Source organism: Telmatherina bonti, assembly GCF_933228915.1.
Source record: "Telmatherina bonti genome assembly, chromosome: 23".
Taxonomy (NCBI): Eukaryota; Metazoa; Chordata; class Actinopteri; order Atheriniformes; family Telmatherinidae; genus Telmatherina; species Telmatherina bonti.
Genome location: NC_136632.1, coordinates 20,775,094 through 20,798,677, shown reverse-complemented (window position 1 = coordinate 20,798,677; position 23,584 = coordinate 20,775,094). Strand labels below are relative to the sequence as shown.

Here is a 23,584-nt window from a genome sequence, read left to right as displayed (position 1 = left end):
CAGATCCCATCCATCAGCCCATCCCTCAGGACCGCAGCCCCACACCTTATTCCCTGATAAAAAAGTTGTAATCTAGACCATCATTCTGCCTCAGAGTCTGCATTTGGATTCACTACTAAACCCCTGACACACAGCGATGACGCCCTGCTTTTCAGTCCACCTGGGATGATCGGCTGTTTGAATAAGTAAAATGTGTGGATCATGTTCTTTATGCACAATGCACTGTGTGTTCCAGACACAACTGTGTTTCAGTGTGTGCGCGATTCATACTGTGATAGCGACCAAAACCTGACAAGACCCTAACATTAATGGGACTTCCTGTAGCCATGGGAACCAAATAGCAGAAGCAAGAGTTGAGATTTTATAGTTCAGAGTTGCAGTAGAAAGGTATGTTTCAACAGTTTGGTTTATGCATGAAGTTGTGATAAATGTTAGGGTAGACCAGTGTTTCTCAGTTCCGGTCCTCAGGCCCCCCTGCCTTGCATGTTTTAGACCAGATCCTCCTCCAAAGCACCTGAGTCAGATTATTGAACTTCCTCATCAAGTTCTTTGCAGCCTGTTAACGAGTCCTTTATTTCGTTCAGGTGTGTTAAAGTAGGGCTGCCTATAAAACATGCAGGGCAGGAATTAGGAAACACTGAGGTAGGGGGACGGGGAGTGGACTGTCCCCACCGTGCGTGCGTGCGTGCGTGCGTGCGTGCGTGCGTGCGTGCGTGCGTGCGTGCGTGCGTGCGTGCGTGCGTGCGTGACAAAGAAGGGGTATAATTACAGTAAAACAGACAAGATGATGACACACTGCTCTGACTTTCCCTCCAGGGTCATCAAAGTGTCTCACTCCTCTCTTCTCTCTGCAAGCTGGGTTTTTTTTTTTACCACCAACGGAGCAAAAATCAAAATATAAATGTAAAGAAAGAAGTCCTTCATCTTCTTGCTGAGGCACAGCTGTACTGTAGTTTTTAAGTACAGCTGTGTATATATAATATATATGTGTGTGTGTGTATGTAAAATAATAGTTTCCATATAAGATGACATATAACATACTGCAGTAACTGTCTAAGATGGCAACAAAAAAGATTTTGTTCAGACTTTACTTCCAACAAATGTTGCTCTGGCACCCAACTGCACCGCCTTTGGAAAAACATGTATCCATTAATGGGTTCTTTCAAACTCTTTCAGGGTAAAATGGATTTGGCCCTGACACGGCATGTGCTAGTATGGATATGGTCTGGTACACAGGACACAGGTGTCAAACTCTGGTCCTTAAGGGCTGGTATCCTGCAGGTTTTTTTTTTTATATTTCCCTGCTCCAACACACCTGACTGAATTCATGGGTCACTATGAAAAAGTTGACACGGAGCTGTTGGATGCATTTTACTGAAATAAGCTGTGGGGTCCTGAGTGTGACATCCTTGTTGTAGTCGGTATCAAATGAAACATGTCTAACTTTATTGAGATGCTTTTATTATTTTAAATTAACAAACAAAAAAAAACAGATATATTAAAGGGAACAGTTACGGGAGTTTTTAATATGGTTACTCTGATAAAGTGAAGCAGAAGAAAAACTGAGCGACTGCAGTCCAGGCGGTCAGGCGAGGTCTCCAAAATGGCAAACTTCGTTATGTTTTTATCACCATGTGTTGTCAAAGTCCCGTTGGGTTTTAAAAGGTTAAATGAACACATTTATTTATATTATAACCTGATATAAATTCATTTGTTTTTTTGTTTTTTTTTTTGTTTTACAACTGAACTGGCTCAATTAAAAGGCAAATGATCTACAAACATACATAATTCCCTTTTTTCCAAACTTTTGTTTGAACAAAAGTTCAAACAAAAGGTTTGAACAAATGGTAGCTGAAGAGTCCGTTTGCTGGGAAATATTTGGGGCTCTGACTGTTTGTATAACTTCCATTTTCTCTGAGCACGTTAATCTGTAAACATGAAAATAAATCCTGCGGGCATCCTCTACAGCAGGGATCATCCGCTCCAGATCTGGCCGCCAGGTTTTAGATCACAGCTGTTCAGCTCGGTCCTACAGGTTTTCAATGTATCCCTTCTCCAACACACCTGACTCAGATTAATGAGAATTGTGCTGAACTTCATAGTCTGTTGGATCCATCTAATTATACTCAAGTGAGTTGGAGCAGGTATGCAATGAAAAACCTGCAGGACTACGACCCTCATGAGTAAATTAAGTAGCCTTGTTATAGATGTTTCCCTGCTGCAGCATACTTGATTCAAATAAACTAGTTCTCCAGCAGCATGTTAAGCCTCTTAATGAGCCGATATTGAGTCAGGTGTGTTGGAGCAGGTATACAAAGAAAACCTGCAGGACTCCAACCCTAATGAGAGTAAATTAGGTAGCCTTGTTATAGATGTTTCCCTGCTGCAGCATACTTGAATTAAATAAACTGGTTCTCCAGCAGCATGTTAAGCCTCTTAATGAGCCGATAATGAATCAGGTGCGTTGCAGCACGTCTGCTGAACGATTTAAAGAGATTTTATCTGCATCTGTTTTGTGCCGTTCTAAAAAGTACACAATTACTTTTATTTCCAGTATCAAGCTTTTATAATATGATGAAACAATTTTCCTCACATGTGGTGAAAATACAAAACAGTTTAAGCTCTCGTCGGTCTTCTGTATCAAAGCGCCTCTTTCCTCACGTTTATCTTCTCAGGAGCAAAGCGGAGCCCTTGTCTCCTCTAAATCCCTTTGTCTTTCTCTCTTCACCGTCTTTCTTCTGCTCTGTTTGTGTGCAGCCTCCAGAGATGAAATGAAAAAGAGTAAAGCCTCCTCATCTAAATCCCTTCATCTTAAACCCTGAATGACTTATTCTGCTTCCTGCACAAACATCCCAAAGCCCACGCCCATGATGTACACTCTGTTTGGATGGTTTTAGAGCAGAGCAGCACTCAGACATCTGCTTGGGCTTTTTTTGCCGAGGGTGAAAGGTGCAGCGCTTATTTCAAGTCGGTGCCAGTTTCAGCTGCTGTGTTGCTGCATAATCTGGCTGAGGACGCCCGGGTGAAGGCAGGAAGGGAACAAATACCAAATTAAAGGGCTTGTGTGCTTAGCAGGATATCTGCTGTTGGTGAAACAAGTCAGACTGGTATTATCCACCAGCAGAGACACACTAAAGCACATTCCTCTTTTTAATGATTGTATTTATGAAGCATATGAATTTCCTGTCTACATTATGTGATTAACATTCCTGCAGAATTATATTTCTGAAACACTGATGTTCATAACTAAAGGCAGAACGTGATTAAACCCTGCATCATAATCGATCATATTAGGGATGTTCAATAATACTTTCTTTTTTAACGATATCTGATTTACCGATTTGTCCAACTTTTAATTTCCAAAACTGATATTTTTGGAGTGAGTTGTGTCAAACAAACAAATATATTGGAAAATCTCGTACATGACATCTCTTCTGTTTTGTCATTTTGAGTTAGAGAAGACGTAGCTGAAAGGTTGGCTCTATAATATGTGCAAATTGTGTAAAAGTTGTCATTGAAAAAGTAAAAATGGATACTGATAGTTTCTGATATTGCATTTTAATATCACATCTCTTATCAAAATGGCTGTTATGATGACACCCCAACAAATGAAGGCCCTGTGTAGTTAATGTAGGACCAAAACATATAAATATCAATTATTATTCTAATGAAATTCTATAGTTCTCCAGTTGTCTTATCGAAATGAATCAATCCATTTAAAATTCTAATTTGTTTTATTCAATCAGTCAATTTAATACTAGACTTTTTTTTTTTTTTTAAATGATGCATTTGTCTCTTATTTCCACGGTAATTTAATCAAATGTACTTTTATCTATAAATAAATCTATAGTTTTCCACATTTATCTGGTTTTGGAGGATGGAGGAGTCTCTGGCTTGGCAACAGAGACGAAGCATTTTTTCTTTTTAATAAATATGTTTTTCCTCGTGGACTCATACATGTTGGCTTTTATTTTTAATCATTAAAATGTTTCTGTCAGGATTGGCCAACTCCGGGCCACAGGAGCTGCAGTCTTAGGAGTTACCCTCCTGCAACACACCTGACGCACATCAGACTTAATAAGCAGACTGGTGCAGAGTTTGATGTCTGCTAGTTACCATTGATTTGAGTCAGGTGTGTTGCAGCAGGGACCCCTTTAACACATGCAGGATCTTGAAGACCGGCGCTGGCTATCCTTGGTTTATTTATCATATAATATTTGTTCACTCCTACATTTCTTGGCTTTGTGCTACAAAGGTGGGCTTTTCCAACCTTTTTGTCTGGTTGAGACAAATGCAGGTGACAAGATTTAAAAATGAAGAAATAAAACAAACAAATCAGCAGACATGTCCAGCAACCTCATGAAAATAAATACATGCATGACTGAGTGAATGATGATTAATCCTTCACAGTTTCTGGCCTCATCCTGGAAAAGTCTGATGGAAATTCTCAGATCTGATGGCTGCATATTTCATGTCCCCAAACCACGGCGACACATGACAAAGGCTGCAAAAACAGCCAGTTACATCATGACAATTGATAGTTTTTATCGATAATCCATCTCTTTTTGTTTTCACGGACTCCACCTCTGCAGACGCTGCAAACATTCCCATGCTGCCAAGGCGTCTTGCCGCTGCTAATATCTACAGTTATTCAGCTTGGAAAGACCTGATCTCTGATCTGAAAAGCCACGATCACATTCTGAATGCTGCCAACTCCTTAATAAATTGGTTTTTTTTTAGCAGACACTTAAATCCAAAGCAGCTTTTAAGTGTGGGGCACTGTTGGCCACTACAGGTCCACAGGCACACACTTTCAGTATGGAGGTATCTTAAACTAATTTCAAGCTACTTTATGGTGAAATTATACTATTCAAATAAAGTATAGTGAATGTAACATGACCATCTTATAGTCCTCTGGGTAGTAAATATAAAACAAAGTCATGATGTCATCAAGCTGTGAGGCTCTGAATCTGATTTTATTTAACAATAAATTATAGGAACAACATCATAGTTGAGTCTAATCATCATTCAGGGTGGAAGTTTTGGAGTGAAGCAGGAGATCTGAGTTGCATTTGCAAGAAATTTTTTTTATTTACAAAAAGAAAGAAAAAAAACCCCACACAACAATGTGTAACAATCCAGTAAACAGCATGTTGCAGCAGAACCTGAGTCGGGGTGAAACTTATTTTGAAGATGATCCTGCATTTTGTGATTAATTACCCTGCTGTGTCAGCACAGAGGTCAAATAAATGAGGGAGAATAAATGCAGCCTTAAAGAGCGTGCTCCATCATCATTATCAAAGTGCCAAGAGCCTTTTGGAAGAATAGTCTGTCGTAGAACTGCTCTGACTCAAAGAACTGGTGCCAAGGGGCGCTGACAAAATGAAATAAGCAGCACTCAGAGGATGATACAAAGGAGAAGGACTAATATTATTTTGTATTTTCCAGGCTTGTTTATTTCTCTGACTTCTCGCGCTGCTGTCAACTCTAAAGCAATAATAATGTGTCACACATGTAACACCAATTAAAGTTTGGAAGACTTTGCGTGAAGTATTTTCAACCCTTTCATGCAGATATTTTACAGGCTTTTATCTTGCATATTAATGATTGAGGGTGGTATTTATATAAATAAACCATTTCAGTGGATGTTAGTGAGTCATCTAATACATTTCCACTCACTGGTAAATAAATAAATATGATATAATTGAACATAATGTAAGTATGTAAGTTTGCCTTTGTGATAAATGGAGAAAAAAAAGGATACAGCTGTATTTTATAGAAGATTTACACAATATAATTATATATTATTTTATAAATATTTTATAGAATACATTAAAATAAATGATAAATCATGATATATTCTAAATATAATAAACAAAAAAGTATCATTGCATATGTCTATAAAGGTAAAATACTGTATTTAAAAAAATGTATTGATTTTTCTTCATTCATGCATAAAAGGGTGAAATAAAAACAATACATTGATCTGCATTTATTCCCAATATAATTCAGAAAATGTGTCAATTTGCTTAAAAACATCTCGAATGGGTGGCAACACATTTAAAAAAAAAAAAAAAAAGAAGAGAGCGATGGGGCCATGTTTGCCGTGTGTCACATTGACTTCATTTAACAACATGATGAAAACATCTTGAATTGAGGAGCTGGAGCTCGATGGAGCCTTGCTCAGAGGCACTACTGCAGCCCCTTTGTCATCACATCTACAGGGTTTTGAACTCTGATAACAAACCAGATGATCTTTAGTTTGGATCGTGAGACTTTCATGATTTTGTGAAATTAATTTAAATTCACTTTGTCTGATGCAGATCAGTTTTCCACTTTGCCTCAGTTCCTTTTAAACCTGCTTTACTTCACAGAGCAGGTTGTTTTGTCCACATCATGTTCACATGTGGCTTCTTTTTTCTATGACTGAACTTTACCCTGCGAGTGCAGTTTTTTCCACGGTAGAAGCTTGTTTTTAAAGCATGTTGCCTGAAGGCCTGAAGATCACCGTTACCTAATATTAATTGAATCCATGTTTATTGGAGGTCTTCATTCTGTGAATAGCTTAATATTATCCTGTTCTTGCTTCATGTAGTTTTCTGTAGGTTACTGAACCTACTAAGTCTTACTAAGAGCACATTCACATCAGCCTTTTTTATTCAAATGTGAGTGTTTGCTTGGAAAATCCGCTTTGTTTGGTGGTAATGTGAACGCACATCTGATTCGGATGAAAGAAGCGGACTCAGTCCGTCTACAAACGCATGGCAGTAAACACAACCAAAACATACACACATGTAGGAAACAGGCGGCTCTGTGCAAATGAAAACGTGATAGAAATTAAAAATGAATCAACCAGGTCATTGGGATCTGATGCAGCGCCATGATTTCTTGCCTCTGCTGGAGAGTAAAACACGTTTTTTAAAAGGTCCGATTCGTTTGAGAAGTGCAACACGAACGCAGTCTCAGTCTGGAATAATGTTGTCTGTCCCCCGATCTCAGATCGACGCTGCCGCTCTGAGATGCTTTCATGTTCCTGACCTGTTGCCAATGAACCTGATTAGTCTCAGTACTTATTCTGGAATTAACCCTGCAGCCTGTCGTTGCTCCTGTCCCAACTGTTTTACATGTCACCCTCAAAATCAACTCATATTTTTCATGAAACAGTAAAATCTCTCTTTGATTTGTTTTCCATTTAATTTAAAATATTTGTTAGAAATTTAATGTTGTTGTATATTTTATATTCCTTATGCTTGTGCACGTTTGCTAACCAGAGAGTTGCATCAACTCCCTGTAAAGATATAATCTGACATGTGTCCTTACAAAGACTCTTGCTTTGTACTGCCTGTATCTGATTTTAGGTTTTATTAATAAAACCAAAGTTGAGCCTGAGGATTCAGATCTTATTTTTAGTCTACTCTTTTCTAAACTACAAGGTTAAAAACCATTGAGATGAAGGTGCGTTTGTTTAAAGAAGCCTCAAAGGCACCTTGTTAGCTCCTTGCTGAGTGTGCCTCCAGGGGTTCTGCAAGAGGGAATCCAAGCCATGAAATAATGTACTTCAGTTTATTTTAGATGTGTAAGAAGGTAAAGATGAGCAAAATAAACATGAAGGTTTTTACATATTTAGAACACTTTTTGACACGAGATACGAAGCTAATAAATTTTACTGTCCGTGCGTGAATGCTATTGAACATGAACAAATGATAAATATCAGTATGTAAACGTTCCATCCCAAATTTATTTTTAAAGCACTTTAAAAAAAAAAAAAAAAAAAAAAAAAAAAAAAAAAAAGCACAGCTGAACAAAGTAATGCAAGTAAAATCAAGATGTAAATGCAAACAAAACAAAACCATCAGACATAAGAACAGCTGACACACCAAAACTAAGTCTAACAAGATAAAATCCAGAGTCTTGCAGAGGTTAAAAGGTTTTTGGTTAAGTTTTATCTGGAGGTCTGCTTGTTGAACAACATTAAAGCGATGCTGCTTTGTGAACACAGCTTATTTTGTCCTCGCCTTCTTAACTATCAGCCTGGGTGCTGCTGGGGCTCAGCTGTTTGCATCCTCATGATGGACAACTGGGTTTTGATCTCCGGCCCCTTCGCATACTGACGTGTCCTTGGGCAAGACTGGAATGGCTCGTTGCTGTATTATTATATGAATGATAGAAAAGCTTATATACAGTGTAAAAAGTGCAGTTTGAGTAATCTATCTATCGGAGAGAGAGTGTATAAAAACAGCTAAGTATCTACATTATCTTCAGTACAAGCTGTTTACCTGAGACACCTGGTTATATCTGCATCTAACTAATATCCCACCGGTCAGTCAGACATATGCTTCATCTCAGATCCTATTCAGGTTTCTAAAAGCAGGCTAACATGTTTTACATGCAGCACGTGACTGCACATAAAAACCAATAAAAAGACTCTAAGAGTCTGATTTGATAGCAACATGACCCAGTTAAGAAGTTTTGGGATCCAGTGTCATAAATCAGACATGAAAGCTGATTTTGCTCCAATATGTATTCTCTTCATTGATCCGTCTCTTCTGAAGATAAAAGCTTGTATCATTCAGTCAGGGCAGAAACTGTAAATCATCTCAAACCGCTCGATGTCAGAAAACAACATAATGGACGTTACGCTTCGTCATTCTTTTAATGTAACAGTAAATAAATGCACTGTGACTGGAAAAGTGATACATGGTGATGAATGGCACCAGCATCGTTCCTTTCTTCCAGGATCTTCCATCAGACAGAAACAAGAAGATTTATCAAGTTTTAGTGTAGACCTGGAGTCAGGATGCAGTCAGCAAAAAACTTTAACTCTAACGCTTCCATCAGCAGCAAAGTTAAACGCTGTATCTAAACACTGTAAAAAGAAAACAAAAAAACAAAAAACAAAATCATGCTAAAGAGCCGCCATGTGAGCTGACAATGCGCCAGTGGTGCATTTCTAACAAGCGCTAGCCTCCGGCGGTTAAAAGAGAAGCCTCTGCAGGAGTGCATAAAACTGCAGTTCCCCCTTCATCCACTAGAGGCTGGCTCCGAAGCAGACGAAATCCCCATAGACTCCCATGTTAAAAAGACCAACTTCACGGCAGAAATAAACATGTTTACAGCCTGGTTCAAAAATCCATTTTCGGTTTAATAGGTCAGGTTTACCTTCATGACAACTGTGGGGGGGAGAGAATTTTTTTCTAACTCGCCCATTTAAAAGTAATTTAATCTTGAAGTTCAGCGTATTTTGGGGCGTGTCCTTTTGATTGACAGGCACAGATCTCCCGCTTCAAGTAAGAAAAACACAAAACAACCGTGGTTTTTAGCCGGTTAACAATGTGACTTAGCTTTAGCCTGCTTACCTCCGTTAGCTGGTTAGCTCCCGTTATCTCCAGGTTAGCTCGTTTAGCTCTTAGCTACAGGCAGCTCGGAGTTCGCTCGATGTCAATTATCCACCATGACACTCACGGCTCCCCTCTCAGCTCCACCTCTTTGCCCATATTTGTATTTTCTGGGCGAGACGACGCGCATGACGCTGCCAACATGGCGATGGTAGGAACCGCCACCGTGTTTCAATTCAGCTCTTCAGAAACCTATGGGTGTCATCACAGAGGTTCCGTCTATCTTTTCATATACAGTCTATGATTTCTAACTTATCAGAAAGCGTTGGAAAGAAAGCATCTCTGGCGGATGTAAAGACTGCATTAGCTCACAAAAAGCAACTAAAATATCAAAATGACATTTCTTCCAGAGCTCCTGAGGCATTTAATTGCTAAAACAAAGTGCCAAATTCTGTTTGTTAAGCTTGAACATTTTCTCAGAATTCAACATTGATTTGTCAATACATGTAAATCTCCTCCATCTCCACATCCTCAGTCTGACCAGGTGGAGTGGGCGGGGCATGAGCTTGTGACCCCGCCCACTAGGCTTATGATGTGTAAAATGTTCTCCGTCTGAGCTCGTCTTTTGGATCCGCCATTGGTTTACAGCTATTTCAAAGCTGAAATAATCAGAAATGATATTTTGAGCTTCTTTTTTTTTCTCAAGATCTGTCCTCCATCATCAGAAAATGCCACACGAACATGTGAACAACAATTCTTATCATAGTGGGTCTTTCACTTGTTCATCATTTATGTATAGATTCTTACATCTCTAATTTTAACTCATGATGTAATGATCTGTCATTTAATAGAATACATTTTTGGATTCTATAATGAATAAACATTTTCAAAATGAACACTTTTTTTAAGGGCCGAAGACGAGTTTAAGGTGGTCGGGTCACATGGTTCATACCTGATCTGTCGTCAGCAGAAGTTAAGCATAAGAATATGTACTATTTCCAAACTTAATTTCCTACACTGCAACTCACATTTAGAAGCAATCACTGAACTAAAACCTGCTAGTTTCTTTAGCATACAGGATTTAATTCAACCCCAGTTTCAAATGATTCAATCATTGTAGAGAAAATGTCACCAAAATATGGCAAAAATGTTCTGACTCTGAATTCCTTCAGTTCAAACTGGACAGGGAATAATACAGACACACATACAGCTGTCTCTTCACCACATACCTCAGAGGATTGCAGCAGTAGTAACACCCCGCTGTGCACACAGAAACATATCAATGGGACTTCACATAAGACGGTGTGGAAAACTCCAGCTCGGAAAAACTGGCTTACAGTGAATCCATGTGAACCTGGTTTAATCTTAGCCATCCAGAAAACCACTTAAAGCACCTCTGCAGGCTTTTACCAGGAGCAAGGTGACAAATCACCAAGAGGGGAGTAGCAACTGAGGGAACGTCAGCTTAAGACAGCACAGGACAGAGTGTAAGGATGGGGTTGACTGGAGAACAGAGAGGCAGAATGACAGGAAGCTACAGACAGTGATGAGAGAAGGGAAGAGGAGCAGATTCAATCTATCACCATGATAGCATCTCCTCCAGCAGCATCCCTCTGGCCTCGCTCCTTTCTTCGCTGACTGCGCTTCACTGCTCAAACACAACAGCCACAGCTGCACTGAGCGCCTACGGACACCCTGCGTGAGGGGTTTTGCATGATTCTGCCCATCAGCTGCTAAATTTTTACCAGACTTCAGGTCCTTCCATATGGCATCTATCAGTTTAAGCTCACATATTTAGGATTAGCGCTGTGCAGTAATGAATTACATTATCATCAGAAACAGAGACACAAAAGTCATAGGATGATGTTTTTTCTTTAAGAAAACATACATGTGATGAAGCAGAACTAAATCTTACAACATAAGATGTCTGTCAGACCGCATCAGCATCAGTTGTAAGTTTGCTTTGCTGGTTTACATTTGTCTTCCCTCACTTGCTGTCACTGGATTCACAAGTTGTCTGTGTGGGAGTTTTTACCCACATGATGGATATGACAGACCAGTCAGGTCCTTTTTGGGCCTGTTGTACATTTGTTCATGGAAGTTTCACTCCTCATCCTGGATGAAAACCCAATGAGGTGTCATGGTTAATGTAATAAAAAAAACAGGCTTAGAGTTTTGTGAACTATTTATTTCCATGAAATAAAGCTTTATTTGAATGTTTAAATGGAGTCACTCATCCGGCTTCCTGTGAAAATATCAAGAAAGCAAAATGTGGTGGCAGATTTACAAAATCCGCCAACTGTGAAACTTTTAAAAGTCTTAAGCTCCGAAAGGCTTTTCTGCCAAAACAAACATATTTGGAACGTTGTACCTCTTTGGAACAGGAATGTGCATAACTAATTGGAAGTCTATTAATCAATTTTTAAGAATTTCATCAGACATTTTTTCAGCAATAAAACTGCATGTTTAGAATGCTGTTGAGGTTGTATGTGAGCGCATATTCTCCTGTGTAACCACTGAATGAGTCCTATTCCACTGCAACGTCTTGTAATAAAGATCTAAATGAGGAAACAGTTTGATCTACTTCACTGCATTTTATTAAAATCTATAGATACTAAATAAAAAAAATATCAATTGGTAATTCTCCAAATTATCACAAATGGATGCCCTTCCCCATGCTGAAAAGCTATAGCAAGCTTTGACTTAACTAAGAAAATAATACAGTGTTAGTTAAAAAAAACAACATAACATTATCTTCAACATATTTAATATTTCATTTGCAGAGTGGCTGGGAGCTCCCTTAGAGATAGGGTGAGAAGCTCGGTCGTCCAGGAGGGGCTCAGAGTAGAGCCAGATGAAGTGGCTCTGGCATCTGGTTAGGATGCCTCCTGGACACCTCCATGGTCACGTCCTTGCAGGAGGAGACCCTGGGGGAAGACCCAGGACACGCTGGAGGGATTATATCTCTCAGCTGGCCTGGCAACGCCTTGCAAATGATCTACCATGATACTAATATTGAATTTTATGAAACATGTTTTTGGGAAGGGGAGGTTTAGGAGCCTTTATTAAGCTGCTATTGGACAGGAAATTAGGTCAGAGGGAAGAGACAACATCATAGACTGTATAAAAAAAGATGGGCGGAGATTCTGTGACGTCACCCATAGGTTTCTGAAGAGTTGAATTGAAGCTCGGTGGGCGGTTCCCACCATCGCCATCTTGGCAGGGGCATATGTGTTGTCTCTCCCAGAAAATACTAACATGGGCAAAGAGGTGGAGCTGAGAGGGGGGCTGTGAGTGTCATTGTGTATGACTGACATTGAGCGAACTCTGAGCTGCCCGTAGCTAAGAGCTTACTGAGCTAACCCTGAGATAACAGGAGCTAACTAGCTAATGGAGGTACGGGGGCTAAAGCTAAGTCATGTTGTTAACCGGCTAAAAACGGTGGTTGTTTTACGTTCTTCTTACTTGAAGCCGGAGATCAGGTACCTGTCAATCAAAAGGACACACCCCTAAACGTGCCGAATTTGGAGATTAAATTACTTTTAAATGGGTGAGTTAGAAAAAAAATTCACTCCCCCCACAGTTGTCATGAAGGTAAACCTGACCTATTAAACTAAAAATGGATTTTTGAACCAGGCTGTAAACATGTTTATTTCTGCTGTGAAGTTGGTCTTTTTAACATGGGGGTTTGCTCTGTTTTGCAGCCCCTAGTGGATGAAGGGGGAACTGCAGTTTTATGCACTTCTGCATCGGCTTCACTTTTTACCGCTGGAGCTTACCGCTTGGACAACATGCAGCAAATGACTTTAATCAGCGGTTTTTTAAATCATGCTTTTCCATGTTAACCACATCCACCTTAAATGCCCACCAATTACACAATACTTCACCACAAGAAGAAGGTTCTGTCTGTCTGATGTGTCAAGAAGAACCTGTCTGTAAGTCAAGTTCCCCACTGGGGACAAAAGTTTGCTGAAACTGAAACTGAGAACTGTCTTAAACCACATCTACCAAAACAAAATTTTCTTCTTGGGCCCTCAAGAGCAAGAAAAAAGTTCTCGCTTCTCATGGAGCATGCAACAGGCTTAAGCTTATAGGGTGGTTAAAAGATACTTTTAAAGGAGAAGAATAGGAAGATGAGAAATAATCAGAACAGTGTGCCTTCGGTACAGTCTTGGTATGCACTGATACTGATACACACACCTTCACAAAACTCACAACAGTTCCCTTTAAAATGACTCCAAACCTTTTAAACTGACTTTGTGGTTGCATGAGAAACCTGTTTTATGAAGGTATCTGTAACTTTTGAGGAGAGCATTAAAAATAGGCTGAAATACATTAATAATTGACTGACAAAGTAAAACTGTCCAATCAGATGTGTGAAGACAATTGAAGAATAAAGAAAACTATGGGAGTGTGTCAGTCTCTTACCTGTGAGGGATTGTAGAGCTCCTGCAGGGCATTGCGAGACCCTTTCCTGCAGCAGCCTTCAGCCACAAAGGGGTGCCTCCGCATGGCTGCAAAGAGAGAAGAAACACCAGTAAGAATTGACAATTTAAACCCTTTTATAAAATGACTTTTTTTTTAGACAACTATCTTCCACTTTAGAACCACACAGCAAAACAGCAGTCGATTTAGCTGCGCCACGTAATTAATTGGTCAAACTGATAAAAAAAAAAAGAGTGCCTTTTATGTATTTCGGAGTGAATTCTAGTCAATGGTACAATACAGATTCACACATAACCTTCGGTTTTTCACGTTCTGGGCTCCTGAAGACATTTTAAACAGCAAACTGCTGGAAGTCGGGAGCAGAAAGCTGCAGGGATAAATAATGAGAGCAGCGACTACAAGCCAAGGGCGAAGCTGCAGTTCAGCATTTGCTTGGCGGGATCTCAGCTCTTTACATAACTGGATGCTGAGCAGTAGCTGCTGGCAGCAGTTCGGTGGTAGAGGCCAGAGCAACAACCCGCCTCCAACACACTCTGCAATTACTTCATATGGAAACGTGTTGAAGGACAGACTGGAATAAAGAAAAACAATCAGACCAGTAAGAAGAGTATCTGCTGAAGCTTTTCCGACAGGTGTCTGCATATGACTGCATCTCCCTCATGTTCATGCATGAACATGAGTTATTTCAGCAACAGGAAAGCTGGTGTGAATGAGAAATGATGAACACACTCACTCCTGGATGATCATTAAACTTACTTGCGTAGTTAGACATGCTTTACTTTTCCATTAAAGCGAGAATAAAAGGAAGGATGTCAGTGTGAAATCTGCTCATTATCTACTAATCACAGACACAGTGGATACAACTGGACACAAATAATTCTGTCATTTACATCTATTCTTGTATGTGTGTGTGTGTTTACAATGTACATTTTGGCTGCAAATTGGCACATCTGTTGTGCAAAGCTGGTAATGACAGAATTTCTATTTACTCATCTGCACAGCACCTCACACAGCGACAAAGCTGTTGACTGCAAACATAAATCTCTTCTGCTTTCTAGCCCGTGCACACAGAATCGGCACAAAGAGGATGTTAGCGAGTGACAGTATCTTTATCACACGCAGTATTTTTTTTTCCCTGCAGAATTCTCCTCCAGGAATGAGGAGGAGCTCACCTTCTCCTCTTTTCATTTCAGAGGTTAGAATTACACTAAAGCAAAGGAGAAAAGAAGCTCTTGACTTTAAAAAACAACAACAACAAAAAAACTACTGGTTAAAAACTGAAGAACAGGGCGCTGAGGTCGGCGTTGACCATGATTTGAAATGGTATTCCTGAACAAGATCCGCTGACGGAACCCTGGGGAGCAAACGGAGCCCTTGTTAGAGTAACGAGCCCCTGCAGACGGCTGTGACCTTCAACAGATGAGGGGAAGAGAAAAAGAGGCTAGCGGTACCTCTGCCTCTTCTGTATGTGCATGCAAAAACACATACCTGTGCATGCACTCCTGTACACACCTGGTTAACTATTAACCTATTAACCTATTAACTATTTACACACGCGTACATATGTGATTGACAACCTTGTTGGGAAATCTGCTCCACAGTAATGCAGCTTAGCACTCGGCCTTACCGTGGACTGTGTGTTGGTGATCTGCTTCTCTCAATAAAACAATGAAATTGGAAAATATTAGTTTTTTAGCAGCAGTGATAGCTGAGGATGCAGGTTGGAAGTGTGGCTCATAGTAAAGAGGATTCAGTCCAGGTGAAAGCATATGTGCATGTCCTTTTCTCTAATTGGACAATGTGGCCAGAATGGATTACAGAGCTTTAATGACATTTATCTGCCATTACCACGGAGACTCTAATGACGACAGATGCCGAAACACATCAGGGTGAAACCCTGTTAAGTGTGAAAACTCATATAGATGCAATTATACTTAATTTACCCTTCCTTTAAGCTATGGTTCAGTGATGATCACTATGCTACAATGGAGGAGTAAATAAATCTACTGGTGGCATTTCAGTCACCTGTGCAGTAATGCATAGGACAGATTCTTATGCAGCCTGTCTTATTTACACAAAAGAAAACAAACATGTTGCTAAGTACATGGTTTTTTTTTTTGTTTTAATATATTATCTGTTTAAAATAACAGTAATGTGGCAAATTGCAGGCAGAGATGCAAAAAAAAGCTGTCAAAAATGCACAGAGATTGACTACAAACCTCAAATGGACATGAAATCCCATCAAATGGAGATAAAAAATCAGAAGTACTGTTTTCACATTAAAAGTATCATGTGTAACTACTATTTAAAAACACAATTACAACCATGAAACTAGCTGTTAGCAGTCACAGTGTGTTTACGTTCAGGGTGCAGAGAGTTACAGCTTACACAGAAGTGAAGCTACATCTATACTTCTACCTCTTCTTGAACAAGCCTACATGCCTACAATGTTATACCTTTTTTTTTCTGCATTTGTCGCCCACGTAGGCGGACTGAGACTGAGCTTCTAATTGTCCTTAAGAAGCTAAATAAACTACCGGTTGTTTAACTTTTTTTTTTTTTGCAAGTTGTTTCTGTCAGTTTCAAAGTCTCCATGTGACACGCAAAACCAGCACGTACTGGTTCTGTTAAATAGTGAGCTACGTCCACTCTTGCAGCTTCGAGTGAGGCAGTCTTTAGTGTGTGTATTGATGGTTTTAGTGTTCCCATCAATTACAACTTGAGCCAATTAATATACTAAACTCCTGCAGTCCCTGGACACGAGACCCTCTGGATCATTGTTAAAAGAACTCAAAAGACTATTCTTCTGCAAACCTGCAGACATTTCTGATATCTGCTGCAGGTTGTTGCTTTTCATTAGAATCACCTCATTTGTAATATGCTGGTCAACCTTAAATCATAACATCTTCAGTCATTTGACCAAATTGAATTAAAGTTCAGCTGCTGAATCCATCCACCCTGGCATTTCCAAAAAGATCCAAGTAACAAGTTTGTTTGTGTGTAGGTTTATGCTAATGTGACTAACCCATTACGCAGAGAGGAGAGAGAGAAAAACTCGTCTTTATAAATCCTCTTGTCATCACATGGTGCATAACTTCCCACGAACACACACTCTGACGTGCAAGCTATATTAAATCCGTCCACACAGGACTTATCTCTGCTCTGTGGTCTGGTCTGATGCCTCCAAGTATGTACACAAGTACACACACCATAAACTCCGACAGAGATGCAGCCAGAGCTGAACTGTTTAATTTGCCGGTAATCCTGTCTGTGGTCCGCCTGCTGCCTATTATAACTCTAATTTCACTGAACACACACTCTGGAGGCATGGGACCTGCGTGATGATGCTGAAAACCAGTCTCCAGGGTTCAGTGTGTGTGCCCACTCACTCAACGAGAAGACAAAGTCACTCTCACAAAGCCTCCCTCACCCTACCAACACCTGGCTTACTGGTGTATGGGAACTTGGCTATAACCATGGAAACGACAACCCTTCGCATCCTCTCACCTGCACTGACTGGCTAGGTTCCTCAGCTCTGGTATCAGGTAAGGTCATGGGAAAGTGGAACCCTTTTTCATTTGCTCGGTGCTGACAGGTTTGGACTGCGCAACATCGCACACACTGACACACAAACAAACACACACACACACACACACACTCATGATGAGGAGGCAGAAAAACCCAAGTATTATCAAAGATCTCTCATTTTTGAAGGCTACCCCAATGCTCCGTCTTGTTAAGATGCACGTATTTAATTCTTCTTCCGCCAGAGCGCGGTGAATAATGAAACCCCCCCCCATATATTCAGGAGTGGAAAGATTCAACTTTCATTTGAGGAGAGACTTACTTAATCAGAAGATTTGGGCAAACGGGGGATACTGGAGCAGAGCATGTTCCCTTTAGTTGGGTCCTGCATTCTAGGAGTTCTCCTCTTTGATTACAGTTTTTTTCCCCTTTTTTTCCTTTACTTTTTTCCTTTCTCTTTTTTTAGCAAGTGTTTTTTCTCCTTTTTTCCTCTTTTTTTCCCTTTTTTTCTTTTCTGTTTTTTCTCTCTTTAGTAAGTCTTTTTTCTCCTTTTTCCCTCTTTTTTTCTTTTCTATTTTTTTCTCTTTTTAGCAAGTATCTTTTCTCCTTTTTTCTCCTTTTCGCCCTTTTTTTCCTTCTTTTTTTCTTTTTTGTAGCAGGTCTTAACTCCTTTTTCTTTTCTTAGTTTCCTTCTTTTTTTCTCTTATTTTCCTTCTTTCTTTTTCTCTTTTTCCCTTTTGTTTTTCTCTTTTTCCTCCTTTGATTACTGTTTTTGCCTCAGTTACAAGACTTGTGGATCCATCTCACACAGAAAGCTTAAGTCTTCAATATTTTCATTGATATGATGCATTTTATTACATTGATTAATAGGATAGATAGAAGAATATGCAATTTTACTGATTACTTTTTCTGAACAATGTCATCTGAAGAATGGCATAAATCTCGGAAGATGTCTCTTCAGCTTAGATACAGCTGTAAAAGGCTCAGATGAGCTCTCCCTTGCCTCACTGCTTTCCCCTTGCTCAGCTGTCGCTTCCACTTTCTTCCTTTGGTTTTTGGATGTCCAGACCTAACACCAGCAGCCCACTCAGTATGTACCCGTAAAGAGGCACGACACAAACAATGACACACACACACACCACTAAAAAAACCAGCACTATCCTGTTATAAAACTGTTCTCATCAGCAGGGATGCTGTCACACTGACATTCCTTTGCCTGCTTCTCTCTGCCACCATCGTCTTGCTGCTGAAAATGCTTCAAAGACACTTCGATCTGACGTTTACAGAGGCTCTTTAAAAGCTGGCAGATGGAGAGAAAAGAAAAAAAAACTGGGAGGCTTCCAGCACAATACAGCAAGCAGTCTTTCATCCACCAAGAGGAGAGAGCATCAAAGTATTTCCGAGTAAAAGTTAATATGTCCCTAAATATGACTCCTTTAAACTGAAAAGCACCATGATGTGAAGGTCACATTATGACTTTGTTGGCTTCAAGAGGGAAAAAGGAGAAAAAAAATGAAATTTTAGTGGGCGCACCATGACCAGCTGCCTGTGGCGAGTAATAGGATTTAAAGAAATTAAGGTTATAAATCACAAGCAAACACCAAACGACTGAGGATAAAGTATGTGTCACGATCAACACAGCTTAAATCATTTCATATCATTTGTGTGATTAAATTATTTTGGGAAAAATCTTTTGCTTAGTTAAAAAATTTCTAGCAAAAAAGTGTTATTTTCTTTTTTTTTAGTTATTATTATTCTGTAGAATTAAAACTATTCATTTCAGTATTTTTTGTTACTTACAGTGAAAAGTACAAACAAGTCTTTTTCTTTCATGCTGGGTGTAAAAAGAACTTTGAAGGACTTGGTTGTTTATAGATTTTTAAGCGAACCAGTACAAGTCGAGCGTTCTAACAATGCGTCCGTAAAATGGGTCTTAGGTGGACAAACAGAAGGATGACTTGGGTGGGGTTACAGAACGAACACAGTCATGACTAAAATACCTTCTTGTGTCAATGCAAAGTCCACTTTCACGCGCATCATTTGGCCGATTGCCTTGGTTACGTGTAAGCACAACACTTCACTGTAAGACAAAAAACACAGTCTAGTTGTGGCTACAAAGCAATCTTGTGTTTGGACAAAAATACTTCCTTTTTTCAACACAAATGCCACAATCATGGACATCTTTTGGCTGGTTGCCATGGTTACATGTAAGCACAACACGTTACTGTAAAACTCGTCATTTCCAGGTTAGACAAACAAAAACACTATCTGGTTGGCTAAAAAAGCGATCTTGTTTTTGGACAAAAATGCTTTCTTTTTTCAACACAAATGCCACAATCATGGACATCTTTTGGCTGGTTGCCTTGGTTACTTGAAAACACAATACATTATGATGAAATTTTGTCACTTCGTAGTCGTGTTTGGCGAAACATCTTATTTTTTATCTGGATTTAAAAAAAAAACAAAAAACTACCTGGTTTGGATAAGAATATAGTTGTTATTACAGCTGACTCATCTTCACAGGTGCTATTTTTATATTAAAGGTCGCTTAAATTTAAAACATTAAATCATTTCTGTCTGCCTGAACAGCAAACATGGAGTTGTGTTTGGTAAAAATAACCATTTCACCAATGAGTCTCCTTCAAAGTCAAGCCTTAAAGTTGCATAATGTAAAAAAAAAAAGAGCAGCAGCCATTAGATATTACACTGCTCTCTATTCTATTTTTCAACATCTGATTACACGCAGTGTGCCTTATAAACAGCAGGACGTCTCTGGCTTATGCTCAGTACGAGTCTGCATGCAATCATGCACAACATCTGCCACCATCGATCAGCAGACCACTACGGGTCACTGGAGGAGGATTAATTTGTTGCTAATCTTAACTTTGCAGCGGGAGAGGGTGGAGAAAGACACTTAACACAGTGTTGATTAGGCCTAAACACTGCCACACACTCCGGTTTTATGGCTTTGTGTATGCATGTGTTGGGTATGTTGTTGTCCTACTGTTAGAGAAACGACGTTGCTTCAGCCTAATTGGGATTTGAATGAGCAATGCAAGCGTAACAGAAAAGTAGAGATACAGGTGATTAGTAATGTTGGCACAACTTCATTAAACAAAGCTCAATAAGAGCTTCAGGGAATGATTTCCTCAGTGTGCAAGCTTTAAAACCAATCAAACCTCCAGTGATGATTGGCTACATGCAGCTTTTCCCAGTTAAGGCGCCGCGTTTAATCCCCTTAATGATGATTACTAACGTGATGATAATGCACACAAAATACATTTCTACTCACCTCAGCTTTATCATTATTCTGCATCTTAATAATCCTCTAAGTTTTGATTGACAGCTATGCAGGCAGAGCCAGCGACCACTCTTACTGCCACTGCTAGAAAAATTTGATTAACTCTACAATGAAACTATTCTGGAAAGAGATCTGCAGATAAAGTTTTACTAGCATTAACGTTTATTCTCAGTAGAATAAAAGTAGATAGGGTGAGGTGTTTTGTGCAGCTCACACAATATAAAATAATCCACCACACCCCCACTTGTGTGAAATATGTTTGCATATGCTGAATTTGATGGCAGCAGCATGTTTGTCTCAACTCAGCTTCTCCTGTACTCCAGAGGTTCTCCAGAGGTATGTTTCCATGTTTTTGCTGTACAACCCTCATTTGTTGCTTTACAGTAAACAGCAGGAGAGATCATATTTCTCCAGTTTTAACTTCTCTTCATTGATTCCCTGTTAAATTTCAGAATGTAATATATATTAAAAAAAAAAAAAAAAATCTCCTGCTTTATAAAGCTCCACTGAGCTCATAATTCCATATATTTCCAAATGGAGCTGCAGATTTCTGGCTTTTTGAATGAATGAATGAATGAATGAATGAAAGTTTATTTTGTTACCGCAGATTGTGGATTGTAGTCAGTACAACTAAGAATCAGATGGCTGGTGTAAATGAAAGGGTGTAGGTGGAAGAAAAAAGCATATTTCGTACCCCCTTTACTTTACAAAACTTTTTCTGTCCTCTTCCCCTCACACAGCAGAGGCAGATGGCTGCCTGTCCTTGAGCCGGGTTCTGCCGGAGGTTTCCTTCCTGTTAAAAGGGAGTTTTTTCCTTCCCACTGTCGCCAGTGTGCTTGCTCAGGATGGGAGATTGAGTTGGAGCTTCCAACTCAATCTCTTGGTTTCCTTATATAGGCTGTTATGGATTGGCTTTCATTATGTTTTTTTTTTTTCCCTGTCTGTAAAGTGTCTTGAGATGGCATTGCCGTAATTTGACACTATATAAATAAAGTTGAATTGAATTGATTTGAATTGAATTGAATTACATACAGACCTATTTTTATTTTAACAAAACCAGAATAACCCACCAGTAGAATGGGAGGCAGAGCCTTCAGTCATCTGCTCCCAGTTTGGGAAACATACAGAGACATACACCCTCTCTACATTTTATAATTTGACCAAAAGTTCCTTTTTAGTAACTGATAGATGTGCTGCTATAGGTCAAGGCTGCAGGAGGACCTCCCACTGACCACCATGTCTGCACTCTGCGCTTTTTACTTTCCATGTAAAAATCACATTATTGTTGTCCTATTAACTTGTTTGCCCTTTTTCTATCCCAGCAGGCATCTATGGCCTGCAGCTCTGGTGTGTGTTGACCCCTCTTTCCTTTGCTTTCATCCTCCAACCACTGGAGACTAATGGCCGTTTTTATTTCTTCTTGGTTTAAATTGAAGTTTTTTTTTCCTCTTTACTGTCACCCACCAGTATGCTCAGGATAGTAGTTCAGGTTACTTTACTTATAACCATTGGTAAGTTTGCCATACAGTCTGACAGATTAGGACATATAATATGACACATAACACACAATCTAATAACAAAATAAAAAAAACTTGTCTAATAAAACAGATTTATAAAATCCAAATCAACAACCTCTTGAATTAAGCTCATTTTTAAATGAATAAGAATGACAATAACGATTTGTTTTATAAATATTGTTAATATTAATTGAACTCGTGTTTATCATGTCTATTTTATTGACTGATACCAAATTGGACTGAATAACATAAATGGATATACTCATGCTACATCTATAAAAATGTAAAAGATAACTTTGCTTAGAATCGTTGCTGTAAAAATATGACTAAATGAAATATGTTGAATATGTAATATGTTCCAGAATATCTATCTAATATACTTTTGCACTGTCTTGCTGAAGTAAGCAATGCAGCATATTTAGCTCCAAAAGCTTTTCTCAACAACTTGCACTATTTTTAATTCTACCCTGGCTTCAAGTCCAACCTCCTTTTGGGTTTAAAATGAAAATTGTTAACAAAGAAACGAGCAAAAAATGCAGTCCATCTTGGCATCACGGCTTATGGCACACCACTTTCTGTATATTTTCGGCAGTATGGAGCATTCCCTTTGAGAAAGTAAAGGCAAAGACAAAAACAAGATTTTAAACCTAAAAGAAATGATCAAGGAAATGAATATTTATCGCTGACAGAAAGAAATACTTCAGATCTTTACTGTACATTCTGTATTTTTTCTAACACATCACAGCTGGTAATAAAGCTACCCAATGTTAATGAGGCCCACTTTACTGTTTTATTAGTTGCGGCTGGCAAAAAAGAAGAAAGTCACAAACTCTGACAGCCCTTAACAGCCTCTACAATGCCTGCATTGTTGTATGAGAACAGATTAAGATTTTATGGCCATATTAAAACACATTGAAGCCATGCCAGACCGCACCAGAGCACCAAACACGACGATGGAGGCAATGGGTCAAGAGGCTGAGATATGATGCTGAATACTGGTTCGGCTAACATGCAGACGCTCTGCATCAGTCTGTCATCAACTTTCATTAATTTAAGATGAGGGATGCATTAGCTCAGTGCAGACACATTTACAGGCCAGATTAATGCAACCAAAGCATTACCTGGTTATGCTGCATGCTTCCTCCTGACATCCTTCTTGCCTACATTCGTAACAGGATCACTTCTCCAAACTTCAGCTGATCAAAATATAATGTAATGTGAAATGGCGCTTTGGTGAAAGTTCAGTAAAGGAGATCTGATCCACTTCCCTCTCTTTGCTCTTCCTCTCTGCTAATTCCTTCCTTCCTATTCTGTCAAACCTTCTACATTAATTATAAGATCACAGCTTCGGTCTAATGGGCTTCATCTTCTTTCTTTTAGCTGTTTATTTTAGCTCTCACTTCTGCCACCACTCTCCTTCCGGACTGCGTATCACTCATCCTTCCTCTTCCAAAAGTCCA

General features: G+C 39.3%; 1 protein-coding gene across 1 annotated transcript in view; it reads right to left on the bottom strand.

Annotated features, from left to right (window-relative positions):
• chst11 (carbohydrate (chondroitin 4) sulfotransferase 11) overlaps window positions 1-23,584 on the bottom strand; it is a gene marked incomplete at its 3' end in the record, with an annotated part of 92,832 nt that overhangs the window by 14,250 nt on the left and 54,998 nt on the right. The window contains exon 2 of the mRNA XM_079263585.1: window positions 13,764-13,849. Coding sequence (XP_079119711.1) covers window positions 13,764-13,849 — 86 coding nt within the window. The remainder of the gene's footprint in view (window positions 1-13,763; window positions 13,850-23,584) is intronic.